General features: G+C 38.7%; 2 protein-coding genes across 3 annotated transcripts; both read left to right on the top strand.

Moving 5' to 3' along the window:
* The first annotated feature begins 63 nt into the window (after positions 1-63).
* On the top strand, positions 64-5,809 carry dtwd2 (DTW motif tRNA-uridine aminocarboxypropyltransferase 2). The gene is made up of 6 exons (XM_085792781.1): positions 64-348; positions 620-710; positions 2,603-2,697; positions 2,806-3,004; positions 4,498-4,626; positions 5,390-5,809. The coding sequence occupies exons 1-6, from the start codon at positions 179-181 to the stop codon at positions 5,567-5,569; spliced, it is 864 nt and encodes a 287-aa protein (XP_085648907.1). The 5' UTR covers positions 64-178; the 3' UTR covers positions 5,570-5,809.
* A 1,655-nt stretch (positions 5,810-7,464) lies between these two features.
* LOC146976977 (cytotoxic granule associated RNA binding protein TIA1-like) lies at positions 7,465-20,043 on the top strand. Of its 2 annotated transcripts, none has more exons than XM_085792780.1 (12): positions 7,465-7,661; positions 10,227-10,323; positions 10,787-10,885; positions 12,649-12,703; positions 12,789-12,876; positions 14,058-14,133; positions 14,264-14,369; positions 14,526-14,624; positions 14,724-14,808; positions 15,903-16,041; positions 16,135-16,280; positions 17,703-20,043. In XM_085792780.1, the coding sequence occupies exons 1-12, from the start codon at positions 7,636-7,638 to the stop codon at positions 17,845-17,847; spliced, it is 1,161 nt and encodes a 386-aa protein (XP_085648906.1). In that variant the 5' UTR covers positions 7,465-7,635; the 3' UTR covers positions 17,848-20,043. The 2 variants fall into 2 exon arrangements, with proteins under 2 accessions (XP_085648906.1, XP_085648905.1); XM_085792779.1 differs by having other exon boundaries at positions 16,132-16,280.
* Positions 20,044-20,846: the final 803 nt, after the last annotated feature.

The following is a 20,846-nucleotide window of genomic DNA, read 5'->3' as shown; positions in this document are numbered from 1 at the left end:
TAGATAGATAGATAGATAGATAGATAGATAGATAGATAGATAGATAGATAGATAGATAGATAGATAGAAATAGCCTGTCTAGCTGGTGTATTTCTGTGCTGGTACTTCCGGGTAGACGCTGCTACGTAGTGACGTCGGCAGCGCCAGGAGGAGACGTTAGCTTCCTGCTAACTCCGCGATGGACCATCATGTCCCCGGTCTTTCCTCCTCGGTCGCTCCTGAAGAAAACGGACCACAGACCTGCTGCGAGGGCTGCCCGATGGAGGACGGGCTGGTGGACGCTTTCGGAGACCTGGCCGCCCTCCCGGTCGAGGTGGGCGAGAGAAGACCGACGTGTTTACGGTGCCGGTGAGCTAACGCACAGTGAAGCTAATGCTACATAGCTATCTGGATTTTTATTATTAGAGCTGCTGCTGCTGTTGCTGCTGTTGCTGCCTCCTCCTTTTTTTCCTCCTTGTTCTCCTCTGATAATAACGTGGCGTGCTTTAATGAGGGAACAGGTTTATGTCGTTACAGAACAGCTCAACACCAGCTGAAACACAGAGAGAGAGAGGGGCTATAGGCTGGGAACTAACGGGGGATATCACATCTTCACGTCTTCAACTTTCCTCCCATGTAGTCGCCCTCAGAAGGTGTGTCTCTGTCCTTTTCTCCCAACACAACCCCTGGAGGTCTCCACGTGTCTGTACGTAGTGCAGCACCCCGCAGAGGTGAGTGCATGACGGCCACTGATGCTCAATGAATATCTGGGCCCCATGAATAAAAACAAAAACATTTAGGCTTAAAGGGATAGTTCAACTTTTTTGGCAAATGCTCCTATCACCACAATCCCCATAGTCATAGCAGTAGGTTCATTACCTTTAAAGGTACAGTAAGAAATCTAAAGCAACTGGCTAAAATCCTCCTAATATGTCACAGAGACTCAGGAATAATGTTCATATAACATGATGAACTCACCAACAACAATAGTACAGTCAGAGTATTCGCATTTTTTTGCAGACTGCAAATCATGTTTATGTTTTGAATTTACGTGTTGGCATGTTGCGCCACTTAGCCCTCCCTCCCAGTCACGCAGCGTCAGTGGCATTTCAGCCTCCGGTCTGCTTCCACTGAGCTGCCGCTACGACTGGGAGAAAAAACGAGATCGCTGTGTTTTGAATTTGACTGCATTAACCGTTTTTGGCCACATTCTTACATATGGCACCTTTAATTATCGGTGCATGTTGTTTTGAGATCCGCGGGGCAGAGACATGAGCTGCTCAACAAACACAATGGAGGTGAACGGTACAGGTCCCCTGTCCCTCATCAAACTCATCAAATACACAATCCAACAACTCCACAACGCTCTGGTGGACAATGTGTAACCTGCACATTCACTACGCTATGACATAAATGTATTATTATGTAACATTAGGACACATGAAGCAAAATACTCTGAACTACTTGTGCTTTTGAAATCACGCCGCCCAGCAGTTGTGTCTGGAATGTAGTTCCAGCTGCATTTGCCTCAAAAACAAGTCCGTCTGGTAATGTGACATGGTTATTTAATGTACCGTTCACCTCCATTGTGTTCGTTGAGCAGCTCACGTGTCTGCCCTGCCAATCTCAAAACAACATGCACCGATTGGCACATTTGCCAAAATGTTGAACTATCCCTTTAAATTACAGGTGAATATCATGTGTTGTGTTTGTGTTGGTGTTTAATATATACAGCGGGGAAAATAAGTATTGAACGCGTCAATAGACTTGCATGGTGAGATTGTCAATCACACTACACTATATAACAGTCAATTACGCAGGGGATCGGAATTGCGTTTCCCCAAACTCCAAATGTGCAAATTAACATTCAACATACACGTTTACCACACACATATAACATAAAAGTGAATATCGACAACAATAATTAAATAAACACAGATATACAGACAGACAGACAGACAATGGCCTATGATATTGTGGAGTAATAATAAGGTGCAATATGAAAAGTGCAAAGTGCAGAAAGCAGCATAGACTTGTGTATGTATGTTATATACAGTATATGTGTTCACGGAATATGACAGACTCCAGCTGCTTTCTTTTCTTTCCAAACCTTTCTGCACCGCCTCCCTTTCTTCATGTGTTCAATACTTATTCCCTGTGTCATTTCACTTTATACACATTACTTAATTTATGTACATAAATGTTTGGATTTCTTTGTATGTGTGCATTACTTGGGGTTGTTGCCGACATCTGGTGATAATTTCATGTCAGTAGCTCGATGAGAAATATGTTTTCTAAGAAAAATGTTGACGCGTTCAATACTTATTTTCCCCGCTGTATATATTTTAAATTTTACCAGGTGAAATTGCAGGATTACAGGATTTGTGTTTTGTTTATTAATCTAAATCACAAAATCTCTTGAGGCCGATGAGCTCATCTATTGTAAAGTTTGTTTGTGGTGTTTCGTCTTCACTCTCTCTTCAAAGATAAACTGCATATTTAATTTGCCCTTTTCCGTGCAGACGCCACACATGTCGACACTTAACCAAACTTGACATCTAGCACATCTTAATGAGACACTCGAGGTTGTAATCAACTTATCAGACCTCTGCTATGCTTTCAGGAGAGCCGAGTGCTTCGCACGGTGCCGCTACTCGCTGCTTGTTTGCCACAGGGAAAATGCAATGTCATAGTTGGACGGAGATTCAATGAGGAAAAGTAAGAAGTATTTTCTTACTGATGTATTAATACCCCCCCAAACACCACACCACTGCTATTTAATCCTCAGATATATTTAGTTTTTCTTTCCGTCTCTTCTCCGATCAGGCACCCAGAGCTGGCTGCAGTGTGTCGGGACAGCAGGACGCTCATCCTCTACCCCGGCCCCAAATCCCAGAACCTGGAGGAGCTGGTCAAATACCAGGAAGTGGGAACTGTAAAACATAACGTCATCATCATAGACGGCACCTGGAGCCAGGCGAAAAACATGTTCCTCAAAAACACCATGTTCCACCTCCCTAAACAGGTGTGTGTGTTGTTATAAGAAGAAACCGGATGTGTGTCTTAGAGGGCAATAATAGCAAGATATGGGTTTTGTTTCAATCAATCAAACTTTATTCGTAGAGCACTTTTCATACAGGAAGCAGCTCAAAGTGCTTTACATGATAAAAATTAGTCAACACTACACACACGTATTCACACACCCAAATCTTAAAGCAGAAGTAAGCGATATTTTTGTGTTAATATAAGTCTTAAATAGTTATATCTTCCGACAGCAATCACTTACATAGAGTGTTTGGACCGAAACACGGGTCTGTCAGTCACTCTGCTCTGCTCTGAGCCGAAGAGAAAACTTTTCTCGTATCCTACAACGAGTTCACGGGTCAGAAGTTACGAGTGGCCGTTATAGTGACTTTCACAGGTAAAACAGGTTGGAAAAACACGAGTGGGTTGCCTGGAACGCTACAAAGTCGTAAGTCGTGACTTGAAGCTGTAATTTACGGTTTCAAAAGCCTGCCTGGAACGCAGCATTAGCCAAAACGACCGGATCGCTTACTTCTGCTTTAAAAACACTGAGGAAACGCCATCTTACACTCGACAATTTGTACTTTTGCGGTGGGGAAAACCAGAGAGTGGATAAAAACTAAGATATAATAGGTAAAATGGAATAAAATAAAATAAATTTGATAAATAAAAGTATAATATATAAATAATTTAAAGGAATAAAAGTGGAAATACTGCATAAAATTACAGCTTAGATCTAATAAAACAATAAATTGTGCTATAAAACCTTAAAGTAATAAAATATTTATCAGCATAAATCACAAAAAAATTATAGTAATAGAGGAGTTTCAATCTTCTTTGCTTCTTTATTTCTTCTGCATCTCATTAATACCCGTTTCATTGTGATTCTAGTTTATTTGATGAAATATTTTAAACTTGAAGTCTCAGATCTGTAGCTCTCTGAGGCCCATGGACGTGTTCACACTCCCAGACAAGAGCCTGTTTGTACAAATGAATATCTCCGCCTACATTTGGTTTTATAGATATAAAGCTCGATAATACTGTAGAGAAAGTCTTTATTGATTGATGTAAATAGTTTGCTGAGTTTATAAGGGAAAACACAAATGTGATTGTTGGTGGTTTGAACCTCATATTAATGTGAGGTTTGGTGTTTCTTCGGATCATTTGAGGACGTTGTCAGTTACAGCTTCGGGTGAGAAGTTGCTGAGATGATTCACGTTTTCGTCTGGCCTTTGTTTGGCAGCATGAAACACTATTTGAAGAAGAGATTTAATGTTTGATATGGAGCCACTGACAAAACCAGAATCACAGATGCAATGAAAGTTTTACCTTCTGTGCCCTTTCCCTCTCAGTTGGTGCTATCAGCTGTTTCTGTAGCTGAGAACCAGATTGGTCTATTGGAGACAGTTCCTCCTCCTCCTCTTTTCCTCTTCCACCAGCTGCTTTTATTTCTTTGCTGTTAGACGATCGCTCACCTGTGCTCTGGTTTCCCAGGTGCAGCTCAACAGGACTCTGTCCAGTCAGTACGTGATCCGCACTCAACCCTCCAACATCTGTCTGTCCACGCTGGAGTGTGCCGCTGTCGCTCTGTCCATCCTGGAGCGCAACGATGACATCCAAGAGGTGATGACGTGGTGACACACAAATACAACATAAATCACAACATCTACTGTTCTGAATGTTGTTTAACCGAAAGCAAGTGAATATTAAACCAATATTTGTTGCAGAAATTTGCTTTTTCTCTTCTTAATCTTGCTGCAAGCCTGTGCTCCACTGGCTTTACATGAGCCCTGTTATTTGTATCCTGTGTTTGTGTATGATTTTGGCAAGTTGATACCTTTTTAAAGAGGAACTATGCAGGATTTTTAACTTAAGGATGCTACATTTTTACCTTCGGAGTAAATCTTATGGTTAAATAAATGACTTGTAGCTTGTTCCAGGGAGAATGGAGGCTCTCTGCCTTCCACCTAGCGTCTCTTGGCTGAAAACCAACCTTGTAAGATCAGAGCCTCTGACCCGGTGTCCCAGCTCTCGTCTCTGCGGCACCGCCACACAAACGCGCCCCGTAACCCGTAACCTCTTGTTTATGACAGATAAGACTACACAAACATTAACATTTTATATGATATATAACGCTATGTACCGCTCTATTGATTGATTTCTCGCTAGCTTTGTTGAAAACAAATGCACATGGCCAGGAGGAGGGTTTGCAAAAAAGTGGAAAAGCTGGAACCAGACTTGCGTATTTCCCCTTTAAAAGCATTCAGAATTAGCTGTTAGCAGTCCCTGTTTGTACTGAACACATAAGACACATATTTTTAAGAAGTTGCAATGAAAACGGAATATATTTTTCAACAGTCCTCTGTTTTTAAATCCGTCTGTCCAGGTCTTGCTGCGGCCCCTGAAGGCCCTGTGCTCCTTCCAGCTGCAGCACGGCGCTCAGGTCCATCACAGCAAGGAGCATCTACTGAAGAACGGCATGTACGACAAACCCATGCCCAAGAACAAACGCAAGATCAAGAGGATGGAGAAACTCGTCAGCGATCACAACATCTGCCCGAGATGAAGGAGGGACCGAGCGGAGAAACGAGGCCTCGACCGACTCGTCTCTGTCGCTGCACAGGACTGTATCACCAGCTCGTTGTAGCAGGCGTGGGAACCATTGGACTTCTTAGGATTTTGTACATAGTTACTGGAAGCTGGTAGATGTTATTTATATATTTGTCATTGATTTCGATCTGATTAATGACAAATTAAAGCTGTAGTTCAAGTGTCATAGAGTGACAATAAATCAGGTTTTATGGAAGGTTTGATGTTACTGTTATTTTTGATTATACACGTGTTTTAATTACAACAAATAATATATTTATACTAGTAAGACCCAGGTGGTTTTACATTCAACTATTAAAGCCACATAACACAGTTGGGGGGGGAATGTGATTGGTATTATACTGTGAATAAAGTCTTAAGGAAAAGAAAATATACAGTAAGCAGCGTCTCTGTGGGCCTGAAAAGGTATTTGAAGGTGCAAAAAGTCTCATATTAAATTTATACAAGTTCCAATGTTTTGCTTACTTGAACTAAAAATGTGTTTTAATTATGCAAGTTTACTGTGCATAAAATCAATATTAAAAAAAAGCATGTGGTCCTACACAACGTAAACCTTGTTTATTTACCATACATCCACCTATTAACCAACATTGAGAAAATTCATCTGGAAAAATCATTTGTTATGCTGAAACTGAACTGAACTGAAAATTTTAGCAAAGGATATGCAAGTATGGATAATTAGCTATTGATCATTCATAGTTATTGGATATACCATATAACATACATGTGTTTTTGAAAAAAAGAAGGGCTATCTTTATATTGATCTGTCTCCCTATCTCTTCAGCTTGCTAGCTAACTATTTTTTTTCTATTATTATTATTTTCTATTGAGCAATTGAAAAATACAACCTCTCAATGAGGATAATAGTACAGGTGAAAAAAAAAGTTAAGTATAAAAGTGCAAAAACATTTAGGGGATTCATGAAGGAAAACAAAACAACACCAAACAGTAACAGAAAGGTGTGAAGGATACAGTATATTAGACATTTAAATTCAACATAAATCAGAGCAGCGAAAGAAAGACAAGAAAGAAAATGAATCATGAATTAGAATAACAAAAAACGGGTTTGTTTGTCCAGGCTTAATTTCTTGGCATTTTTACTTTCTATTTTTTAAGAGCCAAAAAAACAAACAAACTATAAATTAAAACCAGGGAAGGAAGGTTTGCAGTTTCTCCATTTTGCACAATGGATGTGGTATTTGCCCAGCAAGAGGATGATATTAAAGGAATAGTTCACTAAAAAATGAAATTCAGTCATTGTTGACTCACCCTCACGCTGATAAATACTCCAAAGTAGTTTTTTATTCCTAAAAGTGCACCTAGAGACCCGGGAGGCCGGTTCGTAGTCCAACGAAATAGCGCCCGACACGACACAAAAACAGGTTTTTGTGTTGGGCGCTATTACTCTCATAAAATTTTCGTCAGCATGAGGGTGAGTCAACAATGACTGAATTTCATTTTTTGGTGAACTATTCCTTTAATAATGTTGGAGACGGATAAAGCTAAATGATCCATATAAAAAAATAATGATATAAATCAAATGGTAACTTTGGTGAACTATTCCTTTAATAATGTTGGAGACAGATAAAGCTAAATGATCCATATATATATTTAAAAAATGATATAAATCAAATGGTAGCTATCTGTAACAGTTCATTAAAATTGAAAAAAACAAACAACAACAAAAAAACTCCGATGTGTACAAGATGTACAGTAACAGTACTCGAGTACTCAGTAGTATTTTGTAACGTGTAGCGAAATTGCCCAGGTTCCCTGAACTCAACACCTTTGCGCATGCGCAGTTCGCGTCGGCCCCCGTCTGTCCGCCGCCATCTTTGTCGGCTCCCCCTCATTGTTCAGAGTGGAGATCACAGCGGCGCTTAAAAAAAAAAAAAAAAACAGTTCATACACTGCGCAATAAAACAAACAACAACCGGCAGCTGCTGCTCCCTCCCTCCGCGACAGTCGTGGATTTGCTCTCAGGGTTGCGACTTGTTCTCGGCCAGCAAGTTAAACAACAGAATGGACGATGACCAGCCCAAAACCCTGTAAGTGTGTGTGTGTGTTGAAGTGTATGTGTGTGTGTACGTTACCGTTACCGTTAGCTAACCGCTCGTACTCGTCACGTAACAGTAGCAGCTCCATTCACTCAAACGCTATATTTTTTAACCCATACGGACACATTTAACGGCGAAACACGATTTTAATGATTATAATATTATCTGGTTGTGGTTGTGCTGTGTTATTTTTCAACAATCTCACCGGACCTGTAGCATTTTAAACACCTTGTAACGAGCTAACAGTTGCTACATGTCCCTCATTGTTTGTCATCGGAGCAGCGCCTGATGCTAACTGATGCTAGGTGGCTAATTCCAGAAAAATCTAAAAAAAATCTCAATATAATGCAGGCACAGGTGGTTCATACTGCTCATACTGCTCTATTAAAGAATTTAAAGGTTGTTTTATAATCCAGGTAAATGCTAGCTTGCTGTGTTTTATTTATAAATATATATATTTATATGTGTATATATAGATATTTTATTTGTCACATATAAGGCTAAAACCAGGGTTAAAAACATTGCAGTGAAATGCAAAAAACAATCGCACGACTGTACCAGTAAAACACAAGAATAGATAAGAAAATATATGTTTAAATACATATATGTACACATACACACGTTTAAAAGGAGGATGCCAATACAAGTGTAAAGCAATTGTAAAACATCGCTCTCGGGTTGGATACATGAATAAACAAACAAATTAATTAAGAAGCCCATAAAAGCCATTGAAATAATGGCATGTTCATGATCCTTACTGCCTGTGGGGGGAAAAAGCATATATATAAATATATATGAATCCTGAGACTTGCATGCAGCAGAAATTTGCAGCAGTAAGCTTAATGTGTGAAGCCTGATGAGGAGCAGATCATTAAATTAGAGATATTTTTCAATGGACTTTGGTTTTGTCATCACCTCCTTTACATTACTTTCCATTGCTGTTGTGGACAAGACCACCTAACCCGAGTTCGAGTCAAGATCAAGACCATTACTGTATCCAGTGCCAGTATTCATAGTAAACATGTGGCTGGATATTTACATTATGCCTCCTCAGTTAAAAAGAAAAGACAATTTTATATCAAATCTAAACTAATTGGATTGAAATGTAGTTTGGATTGAACAGAAGAACACAGCACAGAACCTGCTGAAGTCTCCTCCCACTGTTGACACTGGTGCAACCAAGTTTTTCAGATGGTTACACACAAGGAGACACTTTAGTAGAACAAGTTTAATTATCTTAAAATTATTGAATTACATTAAACCAAAGTGAGCGAGTTAAAGACATTTGCGGTTTACAAAAAAGAAGAAGAAAGAAATGTCACTGCAGCTGTGGTTTTGACTGGTCTTAAGAAAAAAAAATCCTGAGTCCAGCTCGACTGATAACTTGAAAATGTGGTAAAATTCACTTCACCACTAAAATTGTTAAACGGCACTGAAACACATGTTAAAATAATGTGGATTTGATATGGACTGATGTATATTGATATATTAATTAGTGGCGGAGCATTTAAAGGAAGCCAGACGATAAATCAATTTTGGTATTATGGAGAAAGGTGGGACCACATGAGTTTTTAACTTAAGCCCACTCCTTTTTCGGACATAAGAAAAGAAAAAAAAGTCCGTAAAGTGCAGCTACTTGCTCACTGTTTCCATTTTCTGTTTTCTTGTTTACTATTTTATATGTGCGAAATAAAAGATTAATTAATTAATTTACATGTATGGATGATTTTAACCTTGCTAACTTGCTAACCCATCATAGATAGGCTAATGCTGGTGTTAATTTTGGTTTTGTGTTATTTTTATTACCGAGCCCAAGATTAACTTAATTCTATTTAAAGCCAGTAAGTGAGGTAAATCAAGGTCAGTTAGCTGAGAGATCTCAATAATAATACTTATCCCCAGCTGCTCTCTATATTTGGTTGGTGCATACAGGATGCCATGGCTATTAACAGTGTTAACAGATTTTTATTATTTTGAGACAGTGCATGAAATCTACATGTAGCTGTTAGTGTTTTACTGATGTTTTGTTTGTGTGTGTTTTGACATTTAATACATAAACTGATATGTCGTTGTAAAATTAAATGACATTTCATGCAGTATGGTTGCAGTTATTACCTATAACATGCCAAAAAAATAGCAAATAACACATTCAGATGTCTTACCTTGTCTATTACGTCACCCAATCAAATCAAGAATCAAATCATTACATTTGAGAACCTAGAAACGACAAACGTAATGGCATTTTAACTTTGAAATAAACAAATGATTATTCATTGACCAAAATAGCCAGAGACCAGTTGCCTAATCGGCAAACTGTTGCAGTTGTGGAGTCGTTTTTGTTTGTTTAATATCTGATAAACTGCGAAAAATGCACACGACATTTCCACAGAGGTCCTCATTGACGTCATATATAATGAATCTCAACAAACAACAGTCCCAAATAACCACATAACCACTTCAGATATGTGTTTTTTATTTTATTATTCAGACATGGTAACTGTATTAGTAATGGGCGCTGTCTATTTTCTGTCCGTGTTTGTTTCTGTTTGTGTTTAGGTATGTGGGGAATCTGTCCCGGGACGTAACCGAGGCCCTCATCTTAGAGCTGTTCGGCCAGATCGGACCCTGCAAGAGCTGTAAAATGATCGTAGATGTGAGTTTATCTGTTTTCCTTGTTTTTATATACTGTATGTATATTTTTGCATGAGAAAATACTAAAACTCTCCGACACCTTCCTTCCCTCCCTCCCAACATGTGTGTGATCTGATTTAGTGGCAGGTTTCCTCTGATGTTCATCCTGTTGATCCACATCTATGTTTACAGTGGTAAAACTGGACCAACAGAGGATTTTTTGAAGCCTATTGTGTTTTTCTTATTTTATTTTCTAACACAAACACACATCATTAACCAACAAATTCCTTTCTACATTTCAGTCGTTTATAAATGCTGAAATTGGCTGAAATCGATGTATCGGTCCGGCTCTGTCCAGCTGTATCGCTCACTCTCTCTATCTTTTTTTTTAAAATACCAAATGATGATGATGATGTAATTGCATTTTGCTGGGACTTGTATAACAGCCACGGTGACTTAACCTTTGTGTTTCCTGTACGCTGCAGACAGCAGGTCATGATCCCTACTGCTTTGTGGAGTTCTATGAGCATAGACATGCCACTGCCACAATCGCAGCCATGAATGGTCGGAAAATACTGGGTAAGGTAAGCTATCATATCTCCTGGGTGAGTCAACTTAGGGCCAGACTGGGTGGGCAAGGTTGAAATGAAGAGAGAGAGAGAGAAAAAAAGAGACTTGTATCCTATTAAGCCCCTTATCTGATTTCCCTCCTCCACTTCACTTAATTTGTTTTATTCCCTCGTGCACATTTATTCTTTTGTGCACTCGCTCTGTAATGACCGGGGTGGGAACACCAGTCACTGATCCTGAGAACATTTCATCTAAACACTCAGTGTGAGACTCTGTTTGTTCTGTTTGTACATGCTCACCGGTTTCTTTTGGTATGAACACATAAAGAAAAGACAAAGTCTAACAGTTAACTAGACAAAATGAATCAGAGACAAGTTATTTTTGGTGTAATATGCCTTTTTTAGATGTGTTATTATCCCTAGAATAAAGCTGTTGTTGCTTTAGAAAAGGAAAAGAAGAATTATTGAGAGTAATATTGGCATACATTGTCTTAATATAACTGAATTTCAATACAAAAAAGTCAAAGGTTTTCCATTTTTACAGGCTGTTATGGCCTTTATTATTGTGTTTTTTTTATCCAGTTACAACAAATAATTGTTGTCATTATTTATTAATCTGTTCATAATTTTCCTAGTTAATCGATCATTTTGGTTAAAAATGTCATAGTGTCTTGTTTTGGAGAAGCTGCAACCACAACACTTTGGGTATTTTTATATCAGTAGATACATTTTCTTTTAAATAAGAGTTACAAAGTGTTTTTAAAATCCTTAATTAATTAATGATCTGTTTCAGAGTTCAGTGATCATTTTAGGAGGATGTAGTTTTATTTTTCTTCATAATAAACTGGTAGCCCAGTGTGTACAGCTGCTGTATGTAGTTGAATAAACATAAAAAGGCAGATTTTAGTGTGAGATAACATCACAGAAGTTGGTGTAAATTACATTTTAAACATTTCTGTGTGGTTCTTTTATTCTTATATTCTCACCTCATGCTCCATGCTCTCATGTTTTTAATGAAGATGTTCCTTGAGTGTGTTTGAGTTAATGTAACGAGGCCGTGCTGCTGCTGCTGCTGCTGCTGCTGTGTGATCATGCTACATACATGTAACGTTCTTTGATCTACTCTGACTGATGCTCCTCTGTCCCCCCCCTTACATCTTTTATTTTTTTTACTTGCTGTGTGTTCTTTTGCAAACTTATTTCCACATAGACTCCACATAAGAGCAACTTCAAGGAAAATACATTCAGTTGAAAATATTTTATCCTCAACAGGTATTGAAGGACCATTTGAGGAGTATAACAAGTTCGTAAAAATCACTTGTTTGTAAGTCCCTTGTTATTTGGACCTTACTTCCTTCAGTTTTGCTCCAAATTTTTTTTTTTACTAGACTGAGAGTGAAATGTTCCTGATTGTGACGGTGAAATCTTAATATCCCTTTTTTTAAAAAAGAAATATTCTAATCTCCACTGTATTTTACTGTTTGATTAATTAATGCAAAGGTTTGGTAAAATTTAGATAATGATCGATTTGTCGTGGTGGCTTTAAGAACCCAAGTGTGACAGAGTACAGAGACCACCTTTTATTTAAAGAAAAGAGAATAAAGAAAGAGAAAAGTTCTCAATCACAAAAGTAAAAGTGGTGTGTGTGAGAAAAGAAAAGAAACAAACCTCTAATCAAAGAAAGAAAGAAAAAAAAAGCACCTTCCTGCCGCCTGCAGCCGTGATCCACGTCTCACCTCCGTCCTCTTCCTTGCTCTCTGCATCTGTCTCTCTCACAGGAGGTCAAGGTCAACTGGGCCACGACGCCAACCAGCCAAAAGAAAGACACGAGCAGTGAGTGGCTCATCCTCCAGACCATAATAAACACACAATTGATTGGTATTTACTGTGTTAAACAGTTGATTTCTTCTTTTTAAAGGTCACTTCCATGTGTTTGTTGGAGATCTAAGTCCTGAAATCACCACAGACGACATTAAAGCAGCTTTTGCTCCTTTTGGGAAAATATCGTAAGTGTTCTTGTTATTATAAGTGCAATAATGTATTTCTGTACTTGGGCTGAGTTTAAAAAAATCGATTTTAAGATTCATATTAATCTTCATTTGAAAGATCTGATATGGATTCATAAAATCCTTACGTAGATTGATATTTTAATGAAACATGAATATTTTTTATAAAACACCAGGTTAGATAGAGAGTTCCATATTTGAACAATTTGCAACATTAGTTTTGTGAAAATCTTCTTTCATAACCAAGCAAATTGGTATTAAAACTGAAAATAAAATAAAAATCAATAAAAATAAAATAAAATGAATCAATATTAAATCGAATCGAATTGGGACCTTTTGCATTGGAATCAAATCAATTCAGTAAATCAGTCCTATTCTGTACTATTATCATTGTTACAGTGACTTTGTCTGGCAAACCTCCAAATTAAAATGTTACAGCTACGTACAGGACATCTTTTTATGTTATCACGTGTTATAGTTGGTCAAATGATGCAATGATATCTCATCAAACTTATAATTTCACAAATTAATGGATCAAAACCATAGACTGTAAAAAAAGAACATTCAGAAAAAACAAAAACAATCTCAGACCTTTATAGAAACTCTGGCTCCCTGTTACACAGCGCCCCCTAGTGCCTGGAGGAGCAGAGCACGATCCAATCTCTAAATCCATCTCTAAATACAAATGACTCCTCTACTAAACATGTAAATGAAAAAAACAAACAAACAAAAAACATTATAGTAAATATTTAATTTGTTTGGGACTTTTCTCACCTGCAGTTTAAGTGAACTCTGAGATTAGTCGCCATGAGATGCACATTTATGAAAACATGCAGATTCAGATATTGTGGAATAAAGAAGGTTTTGACAACTGATTAATCATCCACTATTCCTCATATTTACAGAAACAATATGTAACTGCGTAAATATGTATTGGAGGCTCAAAATTCTACTGTTTGATAATCAATAACTTTTATTATTCAAAATGGCATCAATGCAGATTTGCAGGAAAAACGTAAATAAAAATAACTTCTGGTGAATAAACCCACACAACACCCACAGTATTTCTCTCTAGTGGATCAAACCAATGACAGGACGTTGTCATGTCTGAATGAAAAAGTCTTCACATCAGTTTCTCATGCTGACACCAACATTGTGTGTTGTGTTGTGTTTGTCCACAGGGATTGTCGAGTGGTGAAAGACATGGCCACGGGTAAATCTAAAGGCTATGGCTTCGTCTCCTTCTTCAACAAATGGGTCAGTGTCTGTGTGTGTTTTGTGTTAGACGACTGAGAAAACATGTTTTTGTTTGGTTTTTTCAATATTTGATGGCAGTGACTTTGATGGCAGTGACTCAGCAGTGTGTTGTGTGTGTGTGTGTCATCAGGATGCGGAGAACGCCATCCAGCAGATGGGAGGACAGTGGCTGGGCGGCCGACAGATCAGGACAAACTGGGCCACGAGGAAGCCGGCGCCTAAAACCACCAACGAGAGTGAGTTCACACTGATTTAATAAAGACTACAGGACTTTATCTCAGCCAGCTGCAGGTGCTGCACAACCTGCTGACGTCCTCACAGTCTCATTTAACCTGGTGAAGATGTCAATGCGAATGTGAATCCAAACCTTCTGTGTCTTTTTCCCCTCGTAGCGTCCAACACCAAGCAGCTGTCCTTCGACGAGGTGGTGAACCAGTCCAGCCCCAGTAACTGCACCGTCTACTGTGGAGGAGTCACAACAGGTCTCACAGGTGAGTGAGTTTGATGCTGATTCACCCTCAGTCTGAGCCAGAGGTGCTGAAACTCTCACACAGTGACATTAAAACCGTTTTTTTTTTTTCTGTCCACAGAGCAAATTATGAGACAGACCTTCTCTCCTTTCGGCCAAATAATGGAAATCCGCGTTTTCCCCGACAAAGGCTACTCGTTTGTGAGGTGAGATGATGAATTCCTGGTTCCTTCCTGATGCTGTGAATTTAGAAAAGAAAACTTGATTTACTGTAAATTCTACGATTAAAGCCCGGGCTTTTATTTGCTGACCCGGCGTATGTCAGAGACATTAACTCTAGTTTTTTTAATTACCTTTTATTCGTTTTCTTTTAGTAACATACACACATGTGCATGAGTCAACATGAGCACACCCTTGGCTTTCCTCAGCATTCTTTTGTTCTTCAACCGTATCATTGTCATCTATATGAAATCTTCTGTTCAGCAAAGATGGAAAATCCTCTCAGATCATTCTGTTGTTACCGTTTCAAGGAGTAAGAATCGGATCCAGAGCAGCATCATTTACAAGTTTAATCAGCAGCGACTAAACTCCTTCTAAATAAATGAAGCTCCGGCCACAGACTGTATAAAGGGCCGGACTGAACAACACGACTGGATGCGCCGGGTTTGGGCCGAAAACATATTTTAGTGGTCTTCTTTTTATCACTGGGACGAAATAACTCAGGTCGGACCACAGACTTCTTTGGGTTTGTTTGGCCGCCTTCAGGCCAAGAATTAATGCTCGCGAGTCCCAGAAAATAGAAATGGACCCGGCTTTTGCTCAAACATGGAGTTTGGAGACCGCCGTCTGTTTTTAATTACATTAAAGGGACAACGAGGAGTTTCTAATCGGTTATAAAAAAGTCTCACGTTAATGTGGATGAATCTCCGCTACCCACACTTGTTAATGGGCCCATTTTCGATAAATATATCATTCTGTCTCTATCGTTATTTTGTTATTATTAGTGGTGGCGGAGATGCTGGTCGAGCCGACCAGCGTTTCTTTACTTTCAGTTTTGCAACGAGTCATGAGAATAACGTAGCTGAATCGCCGTTTATGGTCGGAACTACGACGGTATGTGAACCTCTTTGAACCTCTGACTTTAATTATTGATGAATGAAAACATGAGTCCGTCTTGCGCCGGTCAAAAGAATTTTACGGTGCGCGCGGAGGCTCATAAATGTAGTGTGAAAACGCTTCGCTTTTCCAAAACTCCTCGTTGTCCCTTTAAATCAATTCCTCTGGTTTCCTCCGTGTGCAGGTTCAACTCCCACGAAGCAGCAGCTCACGCCATCGTCTCTGTGAACGGCACGTCCATAGAGGGCTACGTGGTCAAGTGCTACTGGGGCAAAGAGACGACGGACATGGTCAGCCCCATCCAGCAGGTACAGATGCCACAGGTATGAACCACAACAACAACAACAACGACAACGTTATTTCCATGTAATCTGCTGGTCCGGCCTCCTGAACTCTCTCCTCTGTCCCGGCAGCAGAGCACGGTGAGCTTCGCGGCGCAGCCCTACAACCAGTGGGGGCAGTGGTACAGCAACACGCAGCAGATCGGTCAGTATGTGCCCAACGGGTGGCAGGTGCCCAGCTACGGAGTCTACGGACAGACCTGGGATCAGCAAGGATACAAGTGAGGAACACCGTCGATCAGTAAAACCAGTCTCCTACAGAGATGTTTGTATTGTTCATGCAACAACCTCCTTCTTTTCTGTTTGTTTTTACTTGATTACTGCACATCACTGACTGAAAAAAACGAAAAACATTCAGTTTTGTTTTGTTTGAAGCGTTTTGAGGACCCAGATGTGACGTGTTACTCTTCAATGTATCATCACATAACATCAATACTGTGATAATTCCTGATGTTTCGCATTTATATTCATGATAATTCACATATTGACTCAAAGTACAGCTACATTTTGATCATGGGGGTTCCCTTAATAATCTTACGTGAGGTCTGTGACACGATCCTGATCAAGAGGATGATTCAGATTGATCCACAACATTATGTCACATTTTTATACATGTTTTCATTCAATAAAGTTGCATTAAATGTACCGGTAGTTTGCGTTGGATTTTAGTTGGATTTTGTGCATAAATGTGTTTCTGTCAAGAACAGTTACTATCAGCTTAATACAGAGATGTAACTTTACAGGATTAGTGTATTTAATTGTATTCATATTAGATTTTTTTACTCTTCACTGTATCATTAGATATTTCTTGTTTCAATTTTATTTTATTATATATTATATAATTAGCATATTGACTAGAAGTACAATTAATATCTTTAACATGTTTCAAATATTTAATGTAAAAACACAATCTGATCAAGTGGGGAATAAGTCCCCGGTCTTATTTCTGTCTATTTAAGGGTCTTTCTTACGGAAAAGTTTGACATTACACATCTGGAGGATGATACAGATGGAGCTAAAACATATTCTTATATTTTTATACATGTTGTCACTCATTTAACTCACATTTTATTTGTGGTTAACAGTGAATTTTAGTTGAATTTATCACAGGTGCAGCAGCAAAATAATCCTCTGAATAGAAGATATTTGGGGCGACAAAAGGAAACGCATCAGTGCAAAACTAGATAAAAAATTGTCTATTTTTAATCTAGTTTTTTCTTATAATTGCTGGCTTTCTATGACGAGGACAGCAAAGTAAGAATTTCATTGTCAGGGAAACTCACCTTTCCACTGTGCAAATGACAATAAACACTTTGATTTGACTGTATTTCACATTATTTAGTTTCAGTTAAATGCAGAAAAACTGAACAGACTGAAACAGCTAATTTATTCAGTTCATGCAAACTTTTAATTAATCTTGAGAAATCATTGAGGACACTGCAATAATGTTAAAAACAGAAACAACACAACGCAAACAGGAGCAGAGTGATTTATAATGATGATTTAAATTGATGGTTGCAAGTTTGTAGATTTTTTTTTTTTGGTCTTGTCCAGTGTCTCAGGTGTGCATGTGTGTGCGCCTCCCTCTAATCTGACTCCATTAATCTCACCGTGTCTTTTCTCTGTGTTTGTGTGTGTCACAGTCATTTACACGCGGCCGCCGGCGCCGGGTGGACAGGAGTCGGCGCCGTGAGCAACGGAGGGATGGTGGAGCCGGGACAGAGCGTCAACGGGACGATGTTAACCAACCAGGCCGGGATGAGCACCGCCGGCTACCACACCCACTGATCACCGGTCACAGCCGCCCCCCCACCTCCCCTCTTCTCCCCCCTCCTCCTCTCTCTCTTCAAGCCTCCGAGGTCACGAGGTTGACTCTCTGCTGGGGAAGGAGTGCGTTTTAGATGTGCTCTCTTTGTCTGTTACCACACAAAAAGTTGTTCTCCGTTAGGCAGGCTGGTACGCCATTTTTTTTTAATACATATACATGTATATATCAGCCTCACCAGCCCATAATAATAATAATAATAATAATAATTAATAACCTCCACCCACTGCCCAACTCTGCAACTCTCAACCACAAAAAACAAACACAGTTACAACAGCTATCGCAAAAATGCACCGTTGCATTCCTGGGCCCCGTTTATCTGGTTGTTTGGTGTATTTTTCTAAAGCCTGCAGATGACTAGCCAAATGTAAATGATTCAACATAGAGATATTTCTAGCACAGCCACAGTTTAGTTCATTTAAATCTATAGGAAAAGCACCAGGTTTTTGTGTTTTTTGTTTTGTTTTCAGCCCCTCAGAGCCAAAGAGCAAAAGGGCGCAAAGAGTTTTATACCAGTGTCTTTAACAATCACACACCAGATACTCGATAGTCGTCCATAGTTAAAGCAAAACGCAGCCGCAAGACGTGTATTGAGTGAGGGGGTGTGATTATAATTATCATTATTATCATTAATTATATTGTTATTATCAATAATTTTTACTCTGAATTGGAAACATCTCGCTCTCTCGCTGTCGAGTCTGTCCACCTGTTACTGAAGTGAAAACACAAGTCCAAGCCAGTTCTCAGGGTGTTGTCAGAGTCATTCTGTGAAATGTAGGGAATCACTGAGCGGTAGAGATCGACGGGTCGGGTCAAGTCGGGTCGAAGGGGGAAACGGATAAACCCACAAAACAAAACCAGATTAAAAAAAATAAAAAAAACAACTAAAAAAAACTTTAAAAACAACTAAAAAAAAAAAGAAGAAAGTCAGCGCTCCTTCCCTGAACGGACTGAACAGACTGACGGTATCAGTCTGCGGGGAAAAAAAACGTGAAAAATGTGTGTGTGCTTAACGTACGTATGTGTGTGCATGAACTGATGCTTTTACACACAAGACAATGTCCAGTTCATCGCCCCCCCGCCCCCACCCCCCACCCCTGAAACAGAAAGGACTACGCCACCTTTTTTTGCTACAAATATAATAGACAAAGTGTCGTCTTTTTTTTTTTTCTTTCTTTTTGTTTTGAGCAACTTTTAAAAATGGTGACATTGTATAAAAAGCTTCTTTTTTTTTTTTTTTTTTTTGCCTTTTTTGTTGTTGTTTCATTTCATTTTGGGACTGTCTTAAAAGAGAAAAAAAAAGAAACGTTGCAGTGACGCCATTGAATCATGTGACATGTGAAACCATTTATGTTTGTTTATTGAGCATTAAGTGGCTGTCAACTGTCAACTTTATTTTTTTGAAATTAGATTTTCAATATCTCAAACAACTCGATTGCAGGGATTACTGCCACTCTTATCTTACTTATAGGCAGACAAATATTGCACAATTACTTAAGGTTATCTTTTCACAAAATTTGAAATACTAGGGTTTTTCTTTTCTTTTTTTAATGTTTTTTGCATTCCACCTTATTTTGTAATTTCATTTGGAAGTCTGTTTTTATGTAAATAACCAAACAAGTCTGTTCAATTGTACTGAATCTGTATAAAGACAACATGTTAATAAAGGAAGCGAGCTTGCTTCTGGTTGCGGAGGTGGTTTCCAGAAACAGCTGTTTGACAGTAGCATCCCTGTCCAGTGCTGGTCCGTGTACAGTAGAGACAGTGCAACATTTGATTCTTCCAGAGGCTTCTTGGAGGGGACAAGCAGCATTGCTATGCAATGCAAAAAGCCTTTAGATTGACAAGTATTACATAATTTATTCTGTTTTAAACCTAAATGACGATTGTTATTTTGTAGATGAAGAAACAACCTTCTAAGGATCAGATTTTTGCACTGTGGCCACCGTTATTTTAATATAGCTGAGAAATCCATTGTGTTGCCTTATTATCAGTGAGTTACTTTTAATTTAACCAAAAATCATCCAAGAGTAGGCGGTGCCTAAGAATGTTTTCAACCTTTGTTTTGGCGAGGGAAGTTCTGTTGATGCTTCAGTATCATGGTTTGTGTTTTTGCTTTGTCCCATTAAAATGCTGATGCTTAAAACAGCTCACATTTACACTGTTTGCATCTGATCTTTACAACCGAGGTGAAGGTGGAGTCGCTCTGTCATTGACTTCTGTTTACAGCACACTCGCACCAACAAAGACACTACTTTAGGGTGTTGAATAGAGCTGCAACTGAAAATCGCTGTCATATGGATCTAATCTCTTATTGACTAGGGTTGCAGGTTTTGAAAAGTACAAAACTGCCTGTAGGTTCAATAAATCCCTAAATTTGACAATGAATTGAAAAATGTTTGTAAATTTCACTTGCAAAATGACAAAAGTTTATTGTAGCTGATGAAAAAACCCATGGGAAGGTTGTTTGAGGACACAGTGACCAGATGCAACGTTCATTTTAAATTGTTTTTTTAGAAAGCAACATTCAGTTTAATATTTCATAGTTTGCATAGTTCTATAAATATATCATGGATCAAACAAGCAGTACAGTGAGACTGGAGACATTTAAGACAATTAGATGTAGTTCTTTACAACATCACCTGGGATAACTTTAAAGGTTCAGAGGTACTCGGCACAGATTCAGACTCAGAATTAAGGAAAGCTTTGTTGTCTATTCAATCTACATGACATGGAAAATTTTCTTTGGCTCTGGCAAGACAAAAAATCACTGACCGACAGAAAATTTACAAACAGAAAATTTGGCTAGATTAAAATTGTAAGTGAAGAAGACAACAATGAGGCTCAAAGCTATAAAAAAGTTGTTGGTTTGATAAAATGAACACTTGAGTTCATTTAGAAATCAAAAAAGGGTACATGCACAAAACAAAGATGCGAAACGACCTCAGAGTGTGATTAATTT

The sequence above is a fragment of the Trachurus japonicus genome, chromosome 12 (assembly GCF_045865225.1).
Source record: "Trachurus japonicus isolate A0001 chromosome 12, Traja_1.0".
In the NCBI taxonomy this organism is placed as follows: Eukaryota; Metazoa; Chordata; class Actinopteri; order Carangiformes; family Carangidae; genus Trachurus; species Trachurus japonicus.
This window is presented reverse-complemented; position numbering and strand designations above follow the sequence as displayed.